The sequence below is a fragment of the Boleophthalmus pectinirostris genome, unplaced genomic scaffold, assembly GCF_026225935.1.
Source record: "Boleophthalmus pectinirostris isolate CB_2022bp ecotype Guang Dong unplaced genomic scaffold, ASM2622593v1 HiC_scaffold_16, whole genome shotgun sequence".
NCBI lineage: Eukaryota > Metazoa > Chordata > Actinopteri > Gobiiformes > Gobiidae > Boleophthalmus > Boleophthalmus pectinirostris.
The window spans coordinates 6,052,565-6,079,354 of record NW_026571095.1 but is presented as its reverse complement, the minus strand read 5'-3'; the positions used below and the strand labels follow the sequence as shown (position 1 = coordinate 6,079,354).

The window sequence follows — 26,790 nt, the reverse complement described above, 5'->3', positions numbered from 1 at the left end:
TGCGTCTGGCTCCATCAACTCTGGCTCCAGTTCACTTTACATTGAAAAACTGTCACACCTCTCTGTGTAACTGCTGCTGTGAGCCTCGTCATTTTAGTCTTAAAATGTTCGTATTATCCTGCTCTACATGGTCCTGGTGTTATTATTTTGCTGTTTTGCCTGTAAATAAATTCCCATCCCTAATCTGAAACTCGACTCCTATGACTGCAGGCCTCCGTGAGCTTCATTTGACTGGAGCCGGACACTCTCTTAGTCCACTTGTTTCTACAGTCTATGAATAAACCACATATCTGCTTCTTATAATGTTCCATGAAATGCAACAAACACCAAAAATAGTTTCAATCAATTTTATTGGCACATCGAGGCCAAAATGGTTATAATCTCTTTATAAAAAAACATCTTACATCATCACAACACGGACAGTATAAATTACAAGTAGACAGCACCACAAATATATAAACTGATTTAAATAAGTAAAAGTAACATTTCTACAACAATAAAACTCTCAAATGAACAGTCAGAGCACATTCATAACATCATCATGTAAAACAACGCCTGGCATCGTTACAGTCAATATGACTCAGAAACATCAAATCTCCACTGGAGCTTAGAGGCAGCGAAGAAAGTTCGATTTGAAGTTACAGATCGAAAAAAAAAAAAGGCTGTATTTTCAGTCGTTTGCGTTTGTACAGGTCCATTTGGTCACATTCACTTAATGCTACATACAAAAGAGTTCGAGCAGCTCTTGTATATTCAGAGCTTATTGTGCGGAAAATTCAACACCATTCTGTCCGAAAGAGAATTTGTTCAGGCAGATTTTGAAATGTAAATGCTGTTGAATTTCTCACTTTGAAAATTTTTGTATTATTTGACTATTCATTTCAATGTTTAAAAATTCATACTAAAAAAAAATCACCTTTAATATATTCTGCACATACTGATCTTTGCTGCATCTTGGATCTTTTTCAGTGCAAATTTTACACTCTTGAATTTAAGGACTAAAAATATTTAGGCTGAATATTTAAAAGGTGATTTTTTTTTTATAGTATTATTTTTATTATGATTATTATTATTATTATTATTATTTTAAACATGCTGAAAAGTCCAGTAACTTAAATGTATAATGAAATGATATTGATGATTGATTGATGATATTTTTAACAGGAAAAAAATAAAAATAAAAAATCCACTGAAATTCAGAATGAAATTATTGAACACTGAAAAAACAACATTCTAAATTTGAGTCACTATGACAAATTCAATTGCATTTAAAATTCAAAATCTGATGAAACATTATCTCCCATCATTCTGTGCAGAGACGGGACTTGACTTGTCTCGGCTGGAAGCGGAGTGAGCAGGTTTGATCTTGTTCCAGCTGCTTCACACGTGGCCCCTTAAGACTCGCGTTTCAGTGCTTTCGAAGTCCCAACAAACCAGCCCCAACCAGATTTAGTCATTTAGTCCATTCTGTTCATGATTCACGACTCCGGTTCTCTTGTATCTCGGCGGGCGCCATCATGATGGAGGTCGATCGGAGAGGGTAGTAGCGTCCGCGCCAGGTTTTCCAGAAAATTCCCTGTTTTCTCTGGTGCCGCTGTTTGGGGGGTGGACTCTGGAAATAGCGTCCGTTCAGGTTAGACTGGCCACAACTGCTGAACCACCAACCTCCTGGAAAACCAAAAGAAATGAAGTTAGACCAAACATGGCTAAAATACAAAATATATGGATAGAGAGAGAAATTTCAGCTCAACTCACCGGAGAGGTTCATGGCGCAGTTGGCGTCACTCTTCAGGTCGTTGTCCTGGTCGAAGGTGGAGAAAGGGAGGGCGTTGGCGTCGGGGCCCAGGGAGCTCTCCAGGGGGCTGAAGGGACCCTCTTTCTTGACATACAGGGCGTATTTGGAGCTGGGTCCACCGAGAGTGAAGGGGAGGCGCACGCTAGCGAGGTCGCCGTTCCAGTCGGACATGGCAATGTTCAAAACGTAGCCACCGTCTTTGGAAATTGAGTGCATTTTCTCCAAGCCCAACCAGAATTCACCTGAAGAGGCAAAGAGGAAACTTGGGTTAGATTCAAATTTATGATAGAAAATTGACATTATAACGCTGGAAAGTCAAAACGTATTTTCAAGGATTTCTGTTTGCCACATTGAGCAAGATAAACAATGATGAAGTTTGTTTTTGCTTTTTTACACCGGAGGAATATATTGTAATTTAGTTAGGTTAAAAATGACCATAAAAATGACCAAAACACAAAGAAAATGTGACTATTCTGACTCATGGATGAGTCGCACTCATTTCACAATTGTATTATTACCAACCACAAAAAAAACAGGGATGTCCCAGTTTTTTATTTTTAAATTCTGGTCACCCTACACCATCTGAACCACAGAGCCAAGTCTAACATTTGTTTTGTGTGAATGAACAGCTCTAAAACCCTCTGCTCCATTTTTCTAACCCCAAACATTATAATGTATTGAAATGGTCGGTCTGTTTTCATACTCTTTGTTTTCATTTTCTGAAGTCTGAAATGCAAGCTCTAAGATATTGAGTCTTCTGCATCTCCGTCAGAATTATCCACATAAACAGTCTATATATATAAAACTGTCTTATCTTATCAGGTGCTGTTTGTGACCTTGTTTGGTACCATGGCACATGACTAATCTGAGCCCCGTTAGAGCGTACACTTAAAAGCCCAATTTAAGCGTATTTACCGTTGAGGTTGCCAAATCCGCGCTCGTAGGCCTCCCAGGGCTGATGGAAATCCACAGAACCGTCCTGACGTCTCTGGATCACTGTCCAACCGCCAGCTGCGAGAGAAGAGAAGTTTTTATTAGCAAAAAGTACTACAATTGAATCATATGTTTTTACAATGTTACAAACACATACAAGTAAGATTGTTGAAAGTATCGAAAATCTTAAAAATCGAAAAATTGGAGTTTTCCTGAACAGTTTTGGTGTCATTTTGAGCTTTATCAGAACAAATACAAGACCTATTATTTTGTGTATGAAAATTACATTTGATTTTGGGTATTGAGTAAATTTCATAGCATCATAATCGAAACTGTTTTAGTATCGTGACTGTTTAAGGTGAAGGACTATTGCCTGTTGCATCGTGAGTTGACACTGGTCTAAGCTTGTTGTTTTTGTCTTTTAATAGTTCTTTCAGGTACTTCACAACTCAAAATAACAAGTTTAAAATGTCTTTTGTTTGATTCTCTGTACACTTTGGGTAACATGGTAACATCACAATACACTGGTCTGTTCTCAGTATCAAATGTTCCAACTGTGAACTCACCTGGAGTCATTTCGCAGTACACCTGGAAGGGCTCGGAGTTGAACGGCTGAACGGTGTAGACTCCACTGGTGGTCTCTCCTCTTAAGAACAGCTCATGACAATCTGAAGCAGTATCTGTAACAGAAAAAAAAAGAAACATGTTTGTTAATGAGAAAGCTCGGAGAAAGCACTGAGCACAGAAACTCCTAACTTTTTTGTATCCAATTTTTTCTTGACTTTTGTCCTGATTTAACCCGGATTTCAGTGTCAACAACAACTCCGGATAATGCCGTATTGATTTCCTTCTTATTTGATACTGTTTTTTGGCGTGTATCCATTGTCAACAGATGCTTAATTGTTTCTCCATCATCTTCCTTCTTCTTCTCTACACTTGGGAATTATGTTTTCCGCTTTTTCCACCGGCCTCCTCGTCTTTCTAAGAAGGTCACTACACTTCCAAACCAGGTGAAAGGTTGACTCAGACCTCCACAGCACCTTGTTTACAAACTTAAGTCTTATCACTCCGGAGTTGAAGTCTGCAGATAGGAGCGCGTGCCTTGATATCGCCGTAGTCTTAACAATGCTTCGAAATTTGTGTCTCGACCTCTGTCCCAGTTCCCAAGCTCACTCCCTCTCTCTGTCTCTCGAGTCTTTTTTACGCCGATTGAATTACCAACTACCAACCAGGCCCACGCATTCCTCACGGGCCATACCACACCGCAACCCCCACCCACCCTCGCTTTGACTTGTCACTCGTCTCTCACGTGCGCAGTTAGCCCCCGGTGAGGTGGGAGCGCATGGAGGCTGCATGGACGCTGCATGGACGGTGCATGGGCTCTGTGTGGCTGGAGGGTGGGGGTGGGGTGGTATGGAGGGTGGGGGGGGGGGTGGGGCTCATGGCAAAACAAGGGTGACATTTGAGAAGTGGCAATTGTGAGTTGTTTTCGCGTTTGGCCACTGAAGGAGCATTGATAATGGCATCCCAAAAGTTTATGAATAAGAGCCCAACAACAACAACAACAAAAAAGACCCCCCCAAAAAACATAAATTAGCCTAAATAATAAAAAAATAAAAGAGCAAATATAAAAAATAATTTTAAAAAACCCTTTCATGTCATAGTGATAAAAATTTAAATATTGTAATTTAATTCACACACAATTTTAAAAAAAGACCACATGATGTTCCAATAATTGTGTATTGTGTATGAATAAAAAAAAAAAAAAAAAAAAAAAGAAGAATTTTACAAACTCTTGGCCCCTTACAATTTTATTCTTGTAATCTGTTTAACATACCAGTTTAAGTGCTAAAAAATGTGTCAAGATTTTATAATTATATCATTATTTCTTAATTACGCACTTGTTGAAACGTGTCAGGCTTTTTCATTTTTTTAATTATCTAACCCTACTACATATTTTTGGAGCGATAACATCAAGTCACATCAATTATTTTTTCCATCGCCCCAAGCCAGTTCATTTGGTCATGTGTACTTCTATAGGATTCTGTAGTAGTAGTAGTAATACCACTTGTTGCTTCAAAGGCTGTGTACTGCGTCTGGGCTCTCCTGAACTTTCGCACACTTTTTCCATACTATGACTCTTAGTACGTGAGGAAGTACATGAAAGTGTGTAGAGGGGCGAGCGGGGGAGTGTGTTTGATCCACCGTGAACCAGCGGATGCCAAAGTGGGCCAAAGGTAATCTCATTCACTCCAGTTTGTTTTACAGGGGAGTGGGCGGAGTTATGGAAGTCTGTATAAAGGTCGTGGATAAATATAGCTTTGTTTTTTCCTTAAATTTGACCTCTTTTCACTTTTTTTTTTCCTTGTAGATTTTTCTCAAAGCCAGACCTCCCACACGCCCCTCCACACCCCACCCCTCCAGTAATCCGCCGAGCTTTCTGACCCTTGCGAGACCGCTGAACTTTCCCCCAGTTGAAAATTGTCCAGTGAAATTAGTGTTTTTCTCCCTGCTATCCAGCTGATGTCACAATAGAGAAGTGTTGCGGTGCTTTTCGGTGCCAAGTCAAGTCGGGGCGCGTTCACCTTTCCCCTACTTCTTCTCTGAGCCTAGTTGAACTCTACAGATTTTCTGCTTTAGTAGCTAGAACGTGGACTTTTGGATTCAGCTGACTAACATTTTGTAACTAGAGAGACAGAGTACACTTTCACTTACTTTTTGGAGGAATAACCTACTAGAGATACTTACATAATTTATTTGTATTTGAACAGAAGTTTATACAAATACTACACAAAATACTAATAGTGTTTATAGTGCACTTCGTTTAACCAAATAGCAAATTATAATACTCTTAGCTTTTATTCCATACTTTTATTTCTAACTAGGCCTTTCTAGTGATATTTGTACTTAAAATGCTTGCATAAAAATGACCAAGGCCCTTGCATTTCAATTGGAACAGAAGTTTATGTACTATATTGGATACACTTTAATAGCGCGCTACTTTTAACCTTTGAGCAGCTTACAATACTCTTGGTGCTTGGTCCATATTTTTATTTAATTAAACCTAACTAGTAATATTCGTATTATTGTAGGTTATTCAAGTTTTATGTTTTATTTTTATTTAATATATGTGGCCCCCTTTTCACGGTGCCCAACCCTTTGCCCTTTTTCTACGCCTCGTTGTTTCGCCTCTGCTCAAGCTAATCGTTTATTTCATTAATCCACCAATTTAATTAAAGTTCATGTGAGACTTCCCGCAGCGCTTCCTCTAATCGATTCCTTGTTTTTAATTGCTTAAAAGCTTTAATCTCCTTGCCTTCTCTTTATGCTAAACAGATGGCTCCCACTTTTAGCGTGCGGTTTAAAGAACGGAGTGGATTTGGCCCTTACCGGCTGCCGGAGAATCCCGCTGCTCCACCACCGCGTCTGGGCTCGGGCTCCGCGGGACATCACCTCTCTGTCTGGACTGTTGTATCTAAAACAGGTTATTAATTCACCGTTAGAACCAAATCATGAAACAAAGTGCCTCGAAGCTACATTGTTAACACGTTTTTTTTGTTTTTTTTTTTTTTTGTTTTTTTTCTTACCTGGCTCTGCAGCGTTCTGATGCGCACGTTTTGCTTGTCAAGCTTTTCCTGTTGAAGTCTTATCCGCTCCATCAAATCATCAATACGTTTGTTCTGAGCCTCTAGCATCAACTGCAAGAAAAAAGCGAAAACTATTAACATTTTTGTAGTCTTTTTCCCCCTTTACGCATGCGTCTTTGTGCGCTCTCGGTTACATAACTCGCAGCGCGGGATTTTCCATTCACTACAAAATGAAAGGAGCCCCCGGCTGCAGTGAGGGATCTATGCATCTATGTATTTAGGGCATCATGACTAAAGCACAGCGAAATGCACAGTCAGTGTTTGGTATGGTTCGTGTTTTGACAGGTGCGGGGTGGCGGCGGCGCGGGGTGCACAGCTTCATGCGTCACGCAGAACTGCACGTAGGCCACGTTCGTCACGGCCACAGGGGCTATTATCCCGCACCCCTAGGCCCCCCTTTTGTCAGTGACCCGTGTGCATTTCGCTCTGGCATTTGAACCCGTGTTAAACTGGCCTCGATAATGGACACTGTACTGAGCCGTTCTGATGTAATATTGGCACCGGCAACGCTGGGTTGATTAGCGTTAAATTTTACAACTAATTGGTTGCAATACTGATTGACTGACACGTGCATATTTACTGTTCTTTTAGCTTTATAACATGCATTAGTTTATAATAAGCATTGTATTTAAACCAGCAACTAAAACATGACATTTGAACTCACTGTACAATATTAAATACACACTGGCCAAACATAAAGGTATAGAATCTATAAATAGTAGTAGTCCAGTATTGCAAGATATCAGAGTACCACTTATCATATACTACTGCAATATCCATTTTTAATAGTACTTTTTACAATATTTTACTACGAATCTTCTGAGTCTTATTCGATTTAACTGATTTCCAAACTGTAAAAGCATTTGAATGAGTAGCTGAAGATACTAAAGTGAATACATTATTTGTAGTTTTTTGCCTACTTTAAGACATATAACACCATATTCAATGCAATATATCAACAGAACTCCATTCTAACAAGTCCATAAATATTATATTGAAGCTTCTATTGGGAATTGTCATGTTAACTACTTGTTTTTGTGCAGATTTCTTGCTTACCTGGATGTGGCGTGCATCTGTCCCATTTCTCTCCGTCTGCACCAGCCCCTCCACCTTCTCCTCCAGTCTGCTGACCCTCTCCACCAACGTCCTCCTGTCCAGCTGCATCTCCTCGGCCCTATCTCGCAACTCAACGGTCACGTTCAGCAGCCTCCCTTCTCTGTCCTCCAACCCTCTGGCTCTGGCTTTCAGCGCCTCTCCCTCCTGCTGCAACTTCTGGCTCTCCTTGCCGAACTCGGTCACGGTGCGGTTGAAGATCTTGAGTTTGGTGGAGATGTCACGGATCTGGACTTTGGTCTTGTCCACGTGCTCCTTCAGACCCTGTCCCAGCTGGAGGAGACCATGCGCGAGAACATTGACGTCGTCCCATGCGGCATACTGGACGCGCTTTTCCTTACCACCTCCAGATGTGGAAGAACCCCCTTTTCGCTCAAAGGGGAAGCTGGTGGTGAGTAGTGGGACGATGCATAAGATCAACACTGCAAGGCTGGTCTTCATATCTACCGGTTGGTGTTTCCTGAAGTCCTGCTTGTTGTGGTTGAGGTTTGAATGAGAGCTCAGGCTCCTGGGTCTCTCAGCAGAGCCTTGCAGGGTTATATACAAACTGAGCCAGGGGAAGGTGGCATCTGATTGGTCGGAGTTGGAGGGGGAGTGGGAGGGCTCAGGAGCAGGTCTCGGGTTACTGTGTTAAGTATTCATGACACACAGGAGGAGGCACCAGGCTGTACGTGATATAACAAAAGAGCAGGTTTTCATCTGAGCGCAGTGGGGGCTATCAGCTGTGGAGAAGAGAGAAGAGCTACGCAATGGCCTGTTTAATGACTTCCTCTCAGATAAGAAGGACAAATTGAGGTTATATATGCATATATATGCTATATTAAAAAAAAAACAAAAAAACTATCTTACAAATAAACAGGTTATCTTAGTGTCAAAATCCAACATCATAGACATTTTTAATACAATCTGACCAGAAAAAGCTCATTTAGATGCAACTACAACAGGAGAGCTGATATGTATGTACAAGTGTCTCACACATAGGGTGACCAAATTTTTAAAATCAAAATCCTGGGACACTCCCGGTTTGGGGTGGTTGGTAATAATAAAATTGTGAAACGAGTGTGTAAAATTGTTCTGTGCTTGGCCCATTCATGACAAACATGGGTCAGTATAGTCACGTTTTCTTTGTGTTTTGGTCATTTTTAAGCAGCTTTTCTGTATTTTATGCCTCATTTAACTATTGGCAGGCAACAAATTTGTCACCTGGGACATGTCTTGTATAAAACTGGGACAAATCACTGGTTTTGAATAAATCTGCTGGGACAGTGGACACAGGCTCAACACTGGGACTATCTGGGGTAAATAGGGACGTGTGGTCTCCCTTATCTCACATAAAATTATAGTCACAAGATAGTTTTTCAGTTTGTCACTCTCTCCTTTTTGTTGAAAATCAAAGCCCTAAACATGATCATGAATGCTTGTTTTGATCACCCACTTCAGAAAATTTGTTTAAATCCATTTAGTATTTTTTTTCTTGAGCTTTCAGATGATCTTAAAACGTATTACTAATGTGTGCATTGTGTTTCCATGGTAACTGGTGAACATTCCGCCAATTTGCATACATGTAGAACACCCCCAGCGTGATGATGTCACTATCAGCTGTACCAGTGTCAAGTATCAGCTGTAGCAAGTGTGTCAAGTATTTTATTCCAAATAGACATCATTTTAATTATGCTTAAATGCACTGTAATGCTAAAAAACAAACAAAAAAAAAACAGGTCAAAACTTCTTCTTTATAAAGCCTTTTATTGATTGATAGTCAGGAAGTGCACTTTAGCTTGCTAGTTGCTGTTAGCTTTTCTCTCGCAACGTACAGTAACTCAGCTCTGGTTTCTGAGAATTGTGAAAAGTGCTTATAAACTCATCACGGTGAATAATTAAGATGCTCAGAATACATATGATAAATGAGGAATAACTTTGGACCATTGCCAAACATTAAAATGAGCCAGTTTTTTTAAAAAATCAGGTACAGTGCCTTTTAATATTTACAAATGGATGACTAAGAAGAAAAAAAATCTTTAGGAATCTCCAGTCATCATATCTATATTTAGTGGAGGTATGTGTCTGCTACAGAGGCACAGCCTGGGACCCACTGATCTAAAAAACAATCATAGCACGAGCTCAAACGCACAAATGTCCATTCCACTTTCTATATTTAAAACTGCATTTTGTCACTTTTCTGCTGGAAGGTCCGTCAAAGGCTTTTAGATGTTTTTGCTTTGTCTGGAATGTTTCACAGTATGGCATTCAACCTTTCTACACTATGGTTCAAAAGTTTGCGGTCACTTAGAAATGTCCTTATTTTTGAATGGGCCTCCCACTTCTCTTTTTACTCTGGTTAGAGCCTGTTTGTGCTGTTCTCTGAATGGAGTAGTACAAAAAGTTATAGGAAATCTTCAGTTTCTTGGCAATTTCTCGCATGGAAAGAGAAGTAAAAAGAGAAGTGGGAGGCCCCGCCACACAACTGAGCACGAAGATAAGTACATTAGAGTCTGTAGTTTTAGAAATAGACGCCTCACAGGTCCTCAACTGGCAGCTTCATTAAATAGTACCTGCAAAATGCCAGTGTCAACACCTACAGTGAAGAGGCGACTCCAGGATGCTGGACTTCAGGGCAGAGTGGCAAAGAAAAAGCCATATCTGAGACTAGCCAATAAAAGAAAAAAAAGATTAATATGGGTAAAAGAACACAGACATTGGACAGAGAGATTGGAATAAAGTGTTATGGGTGAACAAATCAAAGTCTGAGGTGTTTGGATCACACAGAAGAACATATGTGAGACGCAGAACAACTGAAAAGATGCTGGTGCCTGACTCCATCTGTCAAACATGGTGGGGGTAATGTGATGGTCTGGGGTTACTTTGGTGCTGGTAAGGGGGGAGATTAGTTCAGGGTAAAAGGGATTTTGAATAAGGAAGGGTATCACTCCATTTTGCAACGCCATACCCTGTGAACAGAGCTTGATTGGAGCCAATTTCATCCTACAACAGGACAATGTCCAAAACACACCTCCAAATTGTGCAAGAACTATTTAGAGAAGAAGCAGGCAGCTTGTATTCTATCTGTAGTGGAGTGGCCAGCGCAGTCTCCAGATCTAAACCCTATTGAGCTGTTGTGAGAGCAGCTTGACCGTACGGTACACAAGAAGTGCCCATCCAGCCAATCCATCTTGTGGGAGGTGCTTCTAGAAGCGTGGAGTGAAATTTCCCCAAATTACCTCAACAAATTAACAGCTAGAATGTCAAAGGTCTGCAGTGCTGTAATTGCTGCAAATGGAGGATTCTTTGACAAAAGCAAAGATTGAAGGGAAAAAAAATATTATTTCAAATATAAATCATTATTTTCTAACCTTGTCAATGTCTTGACTATATTTTCTATTCATTTTACAACTCATGGAGGTAAATCAGTGTGACGTTTCATGGAAAACACAAAATTGTCTGGGTGACCCCAAACTTTTGAATGATAGTGTATCTTCATGGGGACCAAACCAGACCGAGTTACAGGTCAGATCTGTGGAGAGGCGACCCCACTCACAGTCAGAATGTCTGTTTTTCTAGGTATTTCTGAGCTATGAAACCACCTGTAACTGAATAAATGTAAAGTGGAGCTGTTTAATGTCACACTGTGGAACATTCCAGGCAGAGCAATGATATCTCCATAGAAACAAGCAGGTGACAGCCCCCCAAATAAAAAGTTACGCAGTGTACATTTACTTATACTATCATCTCACTCAGATCTGAATGAAGCTTGAGTGGGCTGGAGTGGTTTAAACTGGAGTCTGGAGTCTGTCCTATTTCAGGGTTCTGCCTCGTCATGATCCACCTCTTGTATCTTGTATCTTATTCCGGAAGTTGCCATGGGCGCTTCTGTCATCATTTGGGTTGTATTATTTTGTACGGGGCTGCCAATCTTGACAGCAAATAAATTCAATACGGACGATAAAGCTGTTTAAAGCCCCGAGAGACTCCATGCAGTGTGACATGTTGGTGCACATGAACACTGAACATCTGACACAAAAGAACCGACTTTATGTCAGATTTAAGACACAAAACACTTCCCAAGCTCTCCATTGACATGAATGGGATTCCCGTTAAACAGGAAATGCCACAACAAAAGAGATTTAAGAGTGTTTAGAGACAAAAGTGGGTCGGGCGGAATAAGATGGATGTAGCTGAGATAGAGATATAGTTGTATTACTATATTTTTATACTTGTAAATCCATCCATTTTCTTCTGTTTATCCAGGGCCGGGTGTATATGTACTTGTACATATACATTTATAGGATTATGCCTTATTTGACACCTGTCTCTTGCTATTTTTGCTACTTGTTTAGAATTTTTTATTACCATTTATATTGTTGCTCTTTATTATTATTATTATATATTGTGGCTTTTGAGCTACTGTGTCCAAATAATGTCCCTTGTGGATCAATACAGTTTAAGTCAAGTTTTAAGTCTCACTCTCACCTTACTCACCTCACTGATTGAATTATTTCGTGTTGTCGTCTCGTCACTGGAATGACAATGTCATACAAAGACATGTATTCAATTAAAGTGCTCTTCCTGGCAAAACAACAGCATCTCCATGGAGACAAGCAAATGGTGAAAAGTTACATAGTGTACCTTTTAATATTCTAGGAATGTATGAATAAATTACTTAAAGCCCCCAGTATGTAACTTTTCTTTTGTTATATAAAGTCATGGATGTTTTTATTAGTCTGAGAGGACTTGCATCTCCACAGACCTGACTTAGTTCACCTATAGAAGAGCCTCTTCCTGCTTGTTTTTAAAATTCAACAGTATAATATAAAACTTATCTGTCGCCATGGAGAATAGGGGTGTGCAAAAATACTGAAATTAAACATATCGTATCGTTTAATGTGATGATACAGTATCGATATCGTGGGCTGCTGATATATCGCCAAGAGTATTTTTTGGTATATTTTACTGAATTATTTTGTTACAGAGCTACAGTTGTGTTGCTTGTTCAGAGGAAGGAAACTCATTTATGCAACACACTTGACACATTTATCACAGTTTTGATGAGTAAAATGTTTGTGTTTCTTATGAACTTTGCACAAGAACTGGTTTAACAAAGACTTTTAGTATCACAGACATGATTTAGCCTTTATTTTTTATTGAACCACTTTAAAGAAATAGAGAGATGAGAGTAGTGATGACGCTAAAGGCATTTGAGAGAAAATAACCCAGCAACTAATCATGTTCCATCAAAGTAATTCACCTGTTTAATGAAGCTGTATATTAAGGACGGGATGAGACACAATTTTTGCGAGACCAGACACACTGTATGTGTTGAGATTCAGGCCACGAGACTGAGACAAGATTAGATTTTGATTTGCGATTCATCATTTTTGCTTATTTACTTTTACCGTTTTGCTGTCATTGTAGCAGTGTTTTTTTTTTTGGTAACACAGCTTCTCAAGAGGATTTACTCAGCAGATCATTTTCCTCAGGAGCACAGTCTTGCGAGATCTTGTCCCATCCCTTCTATACATTGTGTAACACATACATTTGTATTCAGCAGATATGATTTCATTTCAGCATATTTGACCAAAAGCAAAATGCTGACCCTCACAGAAAATGATCACTGATGTTGTACTAAATGAAAATTCAATGTACTAATTGACGTTTTATTTTGATTTTAAATATTCCAGATAAAATAATCAGTTTATTAAAGGACATGGCGTTATGTAAAGATAATGGAACGACACAGTGGCCATGTGTGTATGTCTCTGTCTCTTTAAAGGGACATTAAACTTTACAGGCCCTGTGTCGTGTGTAATGTAGATTTTTATGTGTGTTTGGGTAACACTGTATGTCTCTTACACACATCGTCTAATTCATCGATGTTTCTGAAGACTACCATAAAAAAATCACCTCTACTTGGTACAGGAATACAATCTCCTGTCACCTGTGAAGACTGTGATCAAACATTATTATTGATTAAAGGTGCACTGTGCAACGTTCTGGTGGAGGGTCTGTCACCTGCTTGTTTCCATGGAGAGGTCATTGCAGTCCCTGAATGTTCCATCGAATAACATTAAACACATCTGTATCGAGCATTTCTTCATTACAGGTTTTTCTGTTACTCAAAATACTGTAATTGCTCCTGTGAATAGGGGTGGCCTCTCCACAGATCTGACCTGTGACATAGCCTATACCTGTCTCCCTTGAGATAGATTTATATTTTAGGTTTACCGTATTTTCCGGGTTATTAGACGCGCTCTTAAGCCTCCAACCCCATCAAGAAATGATTGCACGCCCCACAATCCCGAGCGCCCTATACACGAATCCACTCAGGTGTCCCAGCACGACTTCAGTAAACTACTAAGCCGCAGAACACACAAACACACACGGAGCAGACAGCGACCGCACAGCCAAACACACCCACAGACACACTCATCACTCCACACCGACGAGGAACGGAACAGAGGAACGAACCGAAAAAGCGAGTGCAATGTGCCACTTCTAGACACAACTGAACAACTGAGTCACTGTGAACACGCCGACAATCCGTTGGTCCCAGACAGCACCCTCCCTACACGCCACAACTGAACAAAGCCCAGAGTCACCGTGAACGCCACAAACAAACAAAACCACTCACCCATCACACTGTTGGGTTTCCTTTAAAGTCCAGTGAGGTTTATTTGTGAAAAAAGTTTAGAAAATAGACCATTTAATGACAGTGCGCCTTATAATCCAGAGCGACTAATAGCCCAGAAAATACAGTAATCTCTATCGTGGAACATTCTAGACAAAACAATAACATCTCCATTGAAGACAAGAAGGTGACAGACCCTCCAACAGGAAAGTTACACAATGCACCTTTAAAAATATCCACATATATACATTTGCCAAGATATATTTAAAAAAAATCTTTATAAAACCAATAAAATCACACTGCATTGTCTAAATATAGTGGGCCTGTTTTAAGTGACTTCCTCCAGTTCAGATCAGAGCAGATGACTAGAACATCTCTCTCTTCTGAACATTCTCATCTGACTGTTCTCTTTAAATGTCTTGTGATGGGACAGTCGTTTTTCTCAGACACTGCAGCAAAAAACTGGACCACGCTTCAGCTGAACTTAAAACTTGCACTAGCTCCCACACTTTTTCTCATGGGCTAAAACGATGTTTTCAGATGACCCTCAACATCAAGCCTCTTCAAACATTTGAACATTCTGACAGTACTGCACATGTTTTGTGTAGATGTCAATGTTTTGTGTTTGACTCATGACGTTTGTCTTGATGGTCGTGTTGTTGATGAATTGTATTTTAGAGGATCATAATACTGATGAACTTGTTAAGAGGATTTTGATGACAATGAATTTGAGTATTTCTAGAAGATAATGATGAATTTGAAATCTTGTATTTATCGAAATTAGAATGAATTAATTGTTCATTGTTTAATGAATTGGATAGTGGTTATTTTAAGGAGACACTGTTAATGTTGAAATGTTGTTAGAGTTGGTTTAATGTAAATACTGTGTTTAATATATTTTGTACCTGCTCGAGGACTGCAGATGGAAAGGAGCTTGTAGCTAAATCTGGCACAGAGATTAATGTTTTCTCTGCACTGTCCATGTTTTAAATAAATAAAATAATAATAGTATACTAGTCTATGTGCTCTTACACTTGTTCTGATACAGCTCAACATCATTCTACAATTATTTAGGAAATAAAGGAAAGAAAAGAACAACAACACTTGACTTTTTAGTTTAGATACCTGCTCAAATTATGTAGTTTTAGTATCAATTAATATGTGATTATCTAGTGATTTGCTCACGTCATACCAAGGAACCTGCTACGAGACTGTGAGAATTAGGGGAAAGTTCACGGCTCCTCTCGTCCTCCTCCTCCTCCTCCTTCTCCTCTCACCGTCCATGGCCCTTTAAACCAGCTCCACCAGACCATTAACCCCGTCATGCCCAGGCAAGCGCAGCCCAACTGGGTGAAAGGTGAACGGGAGAGTGCTGACGAAGCTCCGGCCCTGGGGAACAGAGCTGGAATCGTCTGGTATGTAACAAATGGCTATTATTTCAACCCACCGGGGAGTTCCACCGCCATGGCTCAGCTCCAGCGGGCTTAAGCGGATCAAACCGGTGAAATAGAAGGAGAATTTTTGGTTTGTTGATATCAAAGTGGAGATGATCTAATGTTTGTACAGTTCCTGAATTGTGTGGAGATGTATGACTCACTGCAAACACGTATTCCTGTAAACAATGAGTGAAAATGTCCACTACACATGAATTCAATAGGGCATCTCTGAATAGTGAATATTTAAAGTAGTAGTGGTAAATTCCATGGAAACAGAACATTAAAACCACACTTTGGAACATTCTCCATGGAGAGAGATACATTTTATAGCGTACGGTGGAATATTAGAGCCAAAGATTTCAACATCTCCATGGAAACAAGCAGCATAACAGGCCAACAGAGTCAGAGATGCAGGCCTGCTCAGTGCACACAGTAAGGACACTTTAAATAAAAAATAAAAACATCCATAATGAAAAAAAAAGCTTTTACTGAATAATAATAGTAATAATAATTAATAAAAGTTACATACTATGGCTTTAAATGAATATATTACTTCAAAACATAAACTACATTATCACAGTTTTAGTAGCCGTTGTAAAGATGAGAAATAGTGATGTTTCAAAATAGAATGTTCTGTTCTACAATAGTTACACTGGACATTTTCAGGAATTTCACGATAACAATAATCAGACAATGTTATTTCAATCCAACATAAATGTGGTATAATTTCTTTTTTTTAGTTTAGTTTTAGTTAAAGGTGCTTTGTGTAACTTATCTTTTTGCTCCAACATTTATTTATAAACTTAACAATCAAATTCTGTATGTTTAAAGTTGCATTGTGTAACTTTTCCGGTGGAGGTTCCATCAAATTCTTCTCTCCATGGAGGTAATGTTATTCCCTTGTCAGAAATGTTTCACAGTATGGCTTTAAACCTTTTTATCTTCATGGAGATCAAACCAGACCAACTTACAGGTCAGATCTGTGGAGAGACGACCCGCTCACAGTTTTTCTAGGTATTTTTGAGCTATAACACCACCTGTAATAGAATAAATGTAAGACTTACTTAGACTTATTTAGCTTTTGACTCAGACAGACTTTACTGATCCATGAGGGAAATTCACCTCAGGTTATATTACAATAACAAAGAGTAAAAAAAATATCTTTCAAAAAAGTTAATATATTTCCAAATAATTAGCAATAAAAATAACAAGAAACTGGTAAATGATGTAAATGTATTAACTAGTAAGTAAAAAACAAATATTGTAATCTAAATCCCGTATATCACAGTTATATACAAGAGGTCATAAGACAACAGTGCAGTAAAGTAGAACTGTTTAATGTCATACTGTGGAACATTCCAGGCAGAGCAATGACATCTCCATAGAAACAAAAAGGTAACTGACCCTCAACCAAAATGTTACGTAGTGCACCTTAAACAAATGTGAACTGACGGGGGAATGATCACTTTATACCCTTGTTAGAAAGATAAAAAACAAAACATGTTTTTTTATCTTTTCATTTTTTATCAGCTCTTTTTTCTACAACTTTTTATTTTAAATGATATACCAAACATTTACATTTTGTATGTATAAAGGTGCATCACTTTTCTGGTGGAGGCTCCGTCAAATGCTTTTCCCCATGCAGATGTTATTGCTTTATCTGGAATATTTCACAGTAGGGCATTAAACCTTTCTATATTCATGGAAAGAAAACCAGACTAAGTTACAGGTCAGATCTGTGGAGAGGCAACGCCTGATTTTCTAGGTATTGTTGAGTTATAAAACCACCTGTAATTGAATAAAGAGCTGTTTAATGTCACACTGTGGAACATTTGAAGAAGAATAAAGATGTTTCCGTAAAAACAAAGAGGTGATGCACTTCCAATCCCAACCAGTTACACAGTGCACCTTAAAAAGAGCATTCACAATATCATCTATATTCACCGAAACATACAAACTCTGCAAAACCAGTCCTACCACTGAACCTGGCATAAATACAGAGCTTAATAACAATAATAATATGTTTTGTTATATAGTGTTTTTCTAAACACTCAGAGATGCTATATAAATAATAAAAGTGAGTGCATATTGTTCATTCAGTCTACCAAGTTTCACCTAGTTTCACAGTGTTGACAGGTGAAGTTCCACGTTGGACAGAGGCAGCAGATGTGACTTGTATAGACTTGCACTTAGACAAACTTTATTGATCCACGAGAGAAATCATTTGGGCACAGAGGTCAGCGCATAACTTTACACATCGAGCATACTGTACACAAGGGTCAAAGGTCGCAGCATTTACTCAGTTGGATGTTTGTTTCTATTGATATGTGAATACTCTGCCTGGAATGTTCCACAGTGTGACATTAAACAGATCTACTTTACATTTATTCATTTACAGGTGGATTTACAGCTCGAAAATAACAGGGTCGCCTCTCCAAAGATCTGACCCTCTGTAACTTGGTCTGGTTTCCATGGAAAGATTTAATACCGTCCTCTGAAACATTACAGACAAAGAAATAACATCTCCACCAGAAAAGTTACACAATGCATCTTTAAATGAATGTTTAAACTGTCTGAAAACGTGTTACATGCTCTTGAAGTACTCCTGCTTTATGGATCACATTTTGTGTTTTGGTGACATAGACAGAGGGATTCCTTTTTACTTCTGAGTACTACTTCCTTAGACTTTTAACTTTTTTTTCAAACTTTTCTTCACAAACTGACACTTAACTGATGTAAAACTATGATACATACACACACACACACGCACACACACATACATACACACACACACACACACATACATACACACACAGGCCATGATACGATACATATCTCGATATCGTGCACTTTTGATTCAGTACGATATATTTCAAATTGATTCAATACGGTTCAATAAAAAATAAATTAAAAGTGAAAAAATGCATAACACACTCAGATGGCCGATGTCTAAAAGCCTTTTTATTTTTATATTTTTTTTATTTTTGCTGTTCCTTGTATTTGCACCTCTACAGGAACTTTGGTGTGCATTTTCTATTTCATTTGATTCAATAAAAAATAAAGGTTAAATCATGGCTGTGATACTAAAAGTCTTTGTTAAACCACTTCTTGTGCAATGTTCATATGAAACAAACATTTTACTCATCAAACCAGTGAACATGTCAAATGTGTCACATGAATGAGTTTCTTTTCTCTGAACAAGCAAGAAAACTGTCGCTGTAACTAAATTATTTAACAAAATACACAAAAAGTACTTTTGTTGATATATCGATACAGCAGCCCCCAGAGGTAGGACTTGCAAGTCGTGACTTGGACTCGAGTCAGACTTGAGTCACTATTTTTAGGACTTGAGATTTGACTTGATAAAATGGACTAAGACTTGGGACGCGACTTGGACTTGAAGGTCATTGACTTGAGACTTGACTCAGACTTGACTCGGACTTGACTCGGACTTGAGGCCTGTGACTTGAGAAGACTTGAGAAGCGCTTTTAAATTTGAATTCTTTCTATTCTGATCCATTCTGGTCTTGTAAAAACTTTTAAAAAGGAAAAAATAACTCAATTCATTTTATAACTCTTTTATACTCTATAAATACTCCTATATAAATATACTATGATTTAAGTACAATTTATCTTAAAATTCATTCATATAAATTGCAAAAATCTATCAATCTATATTTGGTACTTTGGTTTATAGACTTGGAAGGACTTGAAGCTCAAAGCAGACGACTTGGACTTGACTTGGACTTACCTGTATTTGACTTGGGACTTGACTCAGACTTGAGGTTAAAGACTTGAGACTTGCAAAACAATGACCTGGTCCCACCTCTGACCGCCCCCGGGATCGATACTTTACCATCACATTAAAGGATACGATATATCGATATTTTCATATTTCTGCACACTCCTATTGCTCTGCCTGGAATGTTCCACAGTATGACATTAAACGGTTCTACTTTGCATTTATGCTTTTATTCTGACCTGTAATTTGGTCTGATTCTGTCTCCATGAAGATAAAAAGGTTTAATGCCATACTGCGAAACATTCCAGACAAAGTAATAACATCTCCATGAACAAAGTATTTGACGGAAAAGAAAAGTACCACAGTGAGTATTTAGCCATTAAGTGTTTTCTAGATCTTTAAAACTTGCTGCTACTTGATGACTTGATTTATTTACATACAGTGTTGGGGAGTAACAGATTACATGTTACGTAATCAGAGTACAAATCATGAGTAACTGTATTCAGTTACAGTTACTGTTTCAGTGAGTGGTAATTGGATTACAGTTACTTTGTTGAAAAAAATGGATTACACGGCGTGATTTTCCTGTTTTCACATTTGGAGCTATATCCCTTCTTTTTTTTTTTTTCCTCTGTAATTCCACTCTTTTAAACCAGTTCTAAACCAGGACTAAACCAGGATTTAACAGGATTAAGCCAGGACTAAACCAGGTCTAAACCAGGATTTAACAGGACTAAACCAGGTCTACAACAGGTCTAAAACAGGATTTAACAGGACTAAACCAGGACTAAACCAGGTCTAAACCAGGATTTAACAGGACTAAACCAGGTCTACAACAGGACTAAACCAGGTCTAAACCAGGACTAAACCAGGATTAAAACCATGTTTAAACCAGGACTAAACTAGAACTAAAACCAGGACTAAACCAGGTCTACAACAGGTCTAAAACAGGTCTGAACAAGGACTAAACCAGGACTAAACCATGCTGTCTAATAATATTTTTAATACAGTTAAGTAAAGTTTGGGCTTTTCTTTGTCTTTAAGCAGACAAAACATCTTATGTGAAGATTTCCTCGTCTTTGCTTCTCTACAGCAAACCAAGTAATCCAAAGTATTTAGATTACGTTACTCATTTTAAGTAATTTAATGGATTCCGTTACAAACTACATTTTGGGGTATGTAATCTGTAATCTGTAGGTGATTACATTTTAAAAGTCACCTTCCCAACACTGTTTACATACTGTACATCTTCATACTGTTGCACTTGTACTGTACTAGTGATTATTTCAAAACACACTCCTGCCCCGACACGTCCCTTTTACACCTTGGATCCTTCTGATTACAGTTTGATCACAGGGAGCTGGTTGGCGTGTGTGATCCGCGCTGGTACGTGACGCTCGTGTGAGTTCTGTTCCCGCTGCACCACCACATGTTTCTGATGAGGGGCCACAGCTGCACGTCCAAAGCCCACGAAATGGCCGCTCCCCTGGTCTACCGCCACCGAGACCTTTCCCCTACATTCCACCAGGACAACATCTGTAAATCCACACTGGAGCAGCCCTCAACCAGAGAAGAGGAGGAGAGAGGGAAGGAGAAGGAGGAGGAGGAGGAAAGGGGTGAAGAGAGGGCGAGAGGGGATTGGAGAGATAGAACAGAGAGGGAGGGAGAGAGAAAGATGAGGAAGAGGGAGAGAGAGTCGTGAACCAGAGAGAGGGTGGAGGAGAGGAGAGGGAGGGCGGTGGGAAGAAGAGGCGGAGAGAGAAGAAGAGAGGAGGAGAGGAAGGGAGAGAGGAGAAGAGAGGGAGGGAGGGAGGTAAGGAGGAGAAGAGAAGAGAGGGAGAGACAGAGGGAAGAAAAGGGACAGGTGGGAGAAAAGGGTGAGAAGAGGAAGTAGAGGAGGAGAAAGGGGGGAGGGACAGAGATGGAGAGAGGAGGACAAGGAGGGAAGAGAGAGGGGGAGACTGTAAGAGAAAGGGGAGAAACCGAGGGAGAGAGAGAGGAAAGGAGGAGGGGACTGGAGAGGAAGAGAGTGAGGGGGAGTGGACAAGGAGAGAGAGGAGGAAGAAGAGAGGGAGTGAGAGCAAGGAGAGAGGAAGGGAGACAGAGAGCGGGAGGAAGAGAAGGGAGAGAGTCGTGAACCAGAGAGAGGGAGGAGGAGAGAAAAGGGAGCGAAAGAGCAAGAGAGGGGGAGAGACAGGGCAGTGGGAAGAAGAGACAGAGAGAGACAAAAAGTGAGGAGGAGGAGGAGGGGGGGTGGAGCAATAGAGAGGGGGGATAAGGAGAGAGAGAATGAAGAGAGAGGGAGTAGAGAGTGGGGGAGGGAGAGAGATGGAGAGAGGAGGAGAGGGAGAGACTGTAAAAGAAGAGAGGGAGTGAGAGCAAGGAGAGAAATGGATAGAGAGTTGTGAAACAGTGAGAGGGAGGAGGAGAGGAAGGGGGGGGGCATTGAGGGAGAGAGAGAAAAAAGGAGGAAGGGGGTGGAGAAGAGAGAGGAGGAAGAAGAGAGCGAGTGAGAGCAAGGAGAGAGGGAGAGAGGAGGAGGAGGGAGGAGAGGGGTGCGTTCCCATGGTGTTTTATGAGCCTTACAAATCCACTGTTTTCCACTGCATGTGCCAGCAGCAGCATAGCTCCAAGTCACTGCTGGTGAAATGTGAAAGGTGAACTGTAAGAGAGCAGACGGAAAACGATTCAGAAACACATCCAGCTCCAGAGACGTGTCCTCGTTTGTGTTAAAGCTACACTTTATGCTCACATACATGTTTCTTATATACAGACTGTCCCAAAAATGCGACATCATTTCACAGGTCAGGCATTTTGGCAATTGGCAATGTACAGAAACAGATCAAGATTTTATTTTGTATGTTCTATTTTTGTTCTGTTTTCAGGTTGAGCCGTTCACTCCCAAACAGAAGTCATTTTGCGTCTTAGAATCTGCTCACACACTCACCCAACACTGTGCAGCTTCAATGCAACATTTGGAAAAACTTCACCAACTGGAAAACAAATTTAGACTTGGTGCCAAAAATGTAAAGAGTTGGACTGTTTATGCAGAGCTACAGGATCTGGTCCCATCATCAACATCAGAGGAGAAGGTCGAGCGAGTTCTTCCACACGTTTGGAAACCCAGATTCCTCGAATGATGATTTGACGTACCAGACGGTGCACTGTGCTACTTTTCTGTAGGAGGGTCGGCTACCTGCTCGTCTCCATTGTCTCCATGTTTTTGCTTCACCTGGAATGTTCCATGGTATGACTTTAAACAAATTCATCTTGCATTTAGTATTTTTACATTATGAAAACACCAAGAAATGAATAAAGCGATACCTGTTTTTGTACTTAGATTTGAATGGATATTTGTCTGCACTGTTTTTGATATGTTCAAATATTTAAACATTGAGATCTCTTACCTGTACTTATCTGGAATTTGAAATGAGCTCACCCAGTTAACGGAGGCGGCGTATAAAAGAAACCACTCTCACCTTTGTCGAGGGGAGGTGCTGTGTCTGTGTGCAGGTTACCATCATGCTTGTGTTTGACTTTTGTCCCTTTTGTAAATAATTTTAAATTTTTCTTATGGTTGTGGAATACTTTGTTCCTCTAATAACTGGACCCGGTCAAGCAGAAGTAAACATCAAGGCCAAAAATTCAAGTTAATGCATCTGATATAAAAATGTATTGAACAGATACATATGTACTCTAGTTTATCAAACTGTTGACCTTTTTTCTGTACCATTTTTGCTTCTAAAGTTCCATATGTTTTAAACAGACCATGTATGAAACATGGAACAAAAATTATTTCCCAAATTTCAAAGACCTGAAAATCATGTAAATAAATATAGATATAGATGTATTTCATCATATCTTGTGTTATTCCATCTTTGTTGATGAAGGTTCATGATTTTTCCCAAAAAATGTATTTAAAATGATAAAAATTTGCTTGGAAGGACTGACATATTTTATAGAAATAGTTTCCTTTCATTTTGAAGTAATATTAAAGTATTCGGAAGAAAAAAGTTGACAAATGATGTAAAATCCTGCACCTTCTACTTGTTTGCACAATTTTCCCTCCGTTACTTTTCCCTCCGTTACCATGACCTTTCTTAATAAAAAATCTCATGAGTCAAAAAGTAAGAGGTTTTTCAACCTAATCTTGTACCATATGGTAGAAAACTATATGAAGCAAATATTCAAACCAGTTTGTTAAGGATATGTAAGTGAGAACCAAGAGTTATCACTGTTTGGATTTATTGCCCAAAAAGTGCTGCATATTTCATTCCCTCCGTTACCGACATGAGTTTTTAAATTTTTTGTCTTGAACTTGAAAGAATATCACAGGTTTAACTTGACCCTGTTGGAGTGTAACTCTTTCCTACATTCTGATACTTTACTTATTTCAATAGTCCCTCTAGTTTCTGAATAAGAGACATTTGAATGTCAAAAATCTGCCCCTGTTTCCCTCCGTTACCACTTGACCGGACCCTACTGCTAAAGTTGCAATCTGGGTTATTACAGGCACTTAGAATTCCTGGTGTATTTAGACAAAGTAGGAAACATGTATTCTGTTTAGTCTAGTTTCATTTCAGAACAGTGTGACACATAATATTTTATTTTTCTTACAGTTTGATCTGTATTTTCATCATGATTCACTTCACTGTGAGTACTTGAAACAGAAACTTTTAAGAACATTTTCAGGACATCCTTTCGTACATCAAAATATTAATGAGGAATTGTTAATGTACGAGCCATTGGATCTGACAAAGAACAAAACAATGAAAAAATACAGTGATTTCTCATTATTTATAGTAAACCTGGGTCCCATAAATCACAAAGTATTTCTCCCGAGACTTTCTTTTATAAGTAGATGGATGGTTTGGCTCCTGATATGACAGCTCCTACACAACACTGCCTTCACTCATGTGTTTCTTTTACACCACGGAGGGATAAGACAGGCTCTCCAAGTCTCAAAGCCAAGAGATCGAGAGTTTTTTTAAGGTCAGGCCTGTGTTTACATCTTTCTGTTTTGTTGTTCCCATTAAGAGCTTATATGACGCACTTTTCTGATCTATGTTCTAATGTTGTTTCCTCATCACAAACAGACCTGGAGTTGTGTTTTGTTACATTCACACATTTAACACACAAACCCTGTGTATTATGGCTGAGTTCTTCTGTCATGCGGTAATAAAGTAAGTGCTCCACTGTGTTTTTAAACTCTATACACCTTCACTAGAATTATTTGGATCATTTAATCTCTGGAATTGCCAATCTCTACTAAACAGAAAAGAAAAAGTAGCTGTTAACTTAAAAGCTACTGTTTAATTACATCACAAGGTGGAACAGAGCATTTTGAGCTTTGAAGATGTAGACAGGCTGATAATAAAGGATTATTCAAACATGAATGAAGCAAAACACAACTCCAGATACGTTTAAGTACGGAAGCCGAGAGGGGTCACAACAAACGCAAACGCCACAAACACAACAAAAAGCCACAACAAACCATCAAAAAGCCACAACGGAAATGACCGCGGGACTCTATTTTAATGCAAACACCGCAACAAATACAAACGCCACAACACAAATGCAAGTGCCGCAACACATTATAAAGCCACAACACATCAAAAAGCCACAATGGAAGTGACCGCGGGACTCTATTTTCTGATGAAGCGATCAAGCGGCAAGTGAAGAAGAAGAACTACAACGTGAAACGAATGATGATAAAACAATAAATTACTTTTACTTATGTTTCCAAGTTCTCTGTTCCTTTACTTTTCATGTTGTAGTTCTTGTTCTTCTTCATTTGCCGCTTGATCGGTTCATCAGAAAATAGAGTCCCGCGGTCACTTCCATTGTGGCTTTTTGATGTGTTGTGGCTTTTTAATGTGTTGTGGCATTTGTGTTTGTGTTGTGGCGTCTGTATTTGTTGTGGCGTTTGCATTAAAATAGAGTCCTGCGGTCATTTCCATTGTAGCTTTTTTTAGTTTGTTGTGGCTTTTTGTTGTGTTGTCACATTTGTATTTGTTGCGGCGTTTGCGTTTGTTGTGAGCCCTCTCGGCTTCCGTAATTAAGAGCATTATAACATGGCTAAAAGCTCACAAGAGTCCATCTCGTATAATATAGTATCTTTATAGTTCAGTTTTGCATGTTTTAAGACTGTAAAGACTTAAATCTGAAACCATTCCAAGTACATCCTGGTCAGTTCAGGACATCTATTTGTGTGACAAGTGGTCTTATATAATTGCTATGTTCTGTACAGAGCCTGTATAATGTCACCTGCTCTGTTCTTTATATGATACCATGAGACGTACAGACGTGTGTGACGCCAACACAGCCAAAGTCCACTTTGCCTCAGGAGGATTATGGGGGTCTTATGATCAGATGTCAGTCCTGTTAAACTGTCCACCATAAACACTGAGCTGTGGGCTGAGATGAGAAAAAGCACTTAAAGGTGAACTCAAAACTGAATCCACTTTTTTATTCACTACTAAACTCTAAACTGTGTGTGCACGGTGTTTTATAACATTATCTACTGGTCCTATTCATCTTTTTCTTTGGTCAGTTTAGTGCAAAGTAGGTAAATTTGCAGCTTTGTGGTCAAAACCTGATAAAACTGAGTGTGTGTTGCCTCCAGTGGCATTTGCAGGTTCATGTACTTGGTGACATCACAAAAGACTGCTCTGATCTCAGCCATGTGTTTTCTTATTACAAACACCTGGCTGAAGGGGCGAGGTTTTGAAGTGTGGATACCTTGTTAGACCAATCACACTGTTCCTTATACTTCCAGACCCCGCCCCTCCTCCTCCTCACTCTTTTACACAGTTTAACAACACCACTGAAATGTGGGTTTGGATGGATTTAAGGGGTTTTGTCCCACTGTAAAGGAGCACTATGTAACTTTTCTGAAGCCACTTGCTGGTTTCCATGGAGATGTTACTGCTTTGTAAGGAATGATTCACAGTGTAGTGTTAAACTTATCTGTTTCCATAAATAACATAAGATAGATACACCTAATGCCGTACTGTGGGACATTCTTGGTGAAGCAATAGCATCTCCATGGAGACATGCAACAGTGATGCTACCACTACCAGGTAAATTTACAGGTCAGATCTGTGGCAAGGCGACCCCCGCTCACAGTGAAAATGTTTTAATATTTTTGAGCATTAAAACTTGTTATTGAAGGCAAAATAGATTTTGTAAAATGCTCAAGTTTAAAACCACACTGTGGGACATTCCTGGCTAGCAGTGACATCTCCTTAGAGACAAGCAGGTAACACAAGGTGTAAAGTTACAAGCCAGATCTATGGAAACGTGACCTCGCTCATAGTGAGAAGACATGTTTTCAAGGTATTTTTAAACAAGAAAAACACATTTCAAATAAAAGCAGTAGAACTTTAATGCCATATTGCGGGACATTCCAGGCAGGGCAGTAGCCGGTGACAAATTCATTATCATGATTCGTTACAGACACACAGTGTAAGAAGCCAAACCAGATCTATCGTAACAAAATG

General features: G+C 39.3%; 1 protein-coding gene across 1 annotated transcript; it reads right to left on the bottom strand.

The window, feature by feature from the left end:
- Nucleotides 1-333: 333 nt before the first annotated feature.
- angptl4 (angiopoietin-like 4) lies at nucleotides 334-8,018 on the bottom strand. Its single transcript, XM_055151628.1, has 7 exons — nucleotides 7,432-8,018; nucleotides 6,316-6,426; nucleotides 6,119-6,203; nucleotides 3,295-3,408; nucleotides 2,711-2,806; nucleotides 1,756-2,037; nucleotides 334-1,668 (listed from the first exon to the last, which is right to left on the bottom strand). Exons 1-7 carry the CDS (start codon nucleotides 7,927-7,929, stop codon nucleotides 1,472-1,474), a joined length of 1,383 nt encoding a protein of 460 aa, XP_055007603.1. The 5' UTR covers nucleotides 7,930-8,018; the 3' UTR covers nucleotides 334-1,471.
- Nucleotides 8,019-26,790: the final 18,772 nt, after the last annotated feature.

Excerpts from the sequence above, each read along its gene's own strand:
- angptl4 (XM_055151628.1), bottom strand. The coding sequence starts at position 7,929 with ATGAAGACCAGCCTTGCAGTGTTGATCTTATGCATCGTCCCACTACTC. Across the intron at positions 6,427-7,431 it reads CAGATGCACGCCACATCCAG|TTGATGCTAGAGGCTCAGAA; the intron begins GTAAGCAAGAAA and ends TTTTTCTTGCAG. Across the intron at positions 1,669-1,755 it reads CTGCGCCATGAACCTCTCCG|GAGGTTGGTGGTTCAGCAGT; the intron begins GTGAGTTGAGCT and ends TTGGTTTTCCAG.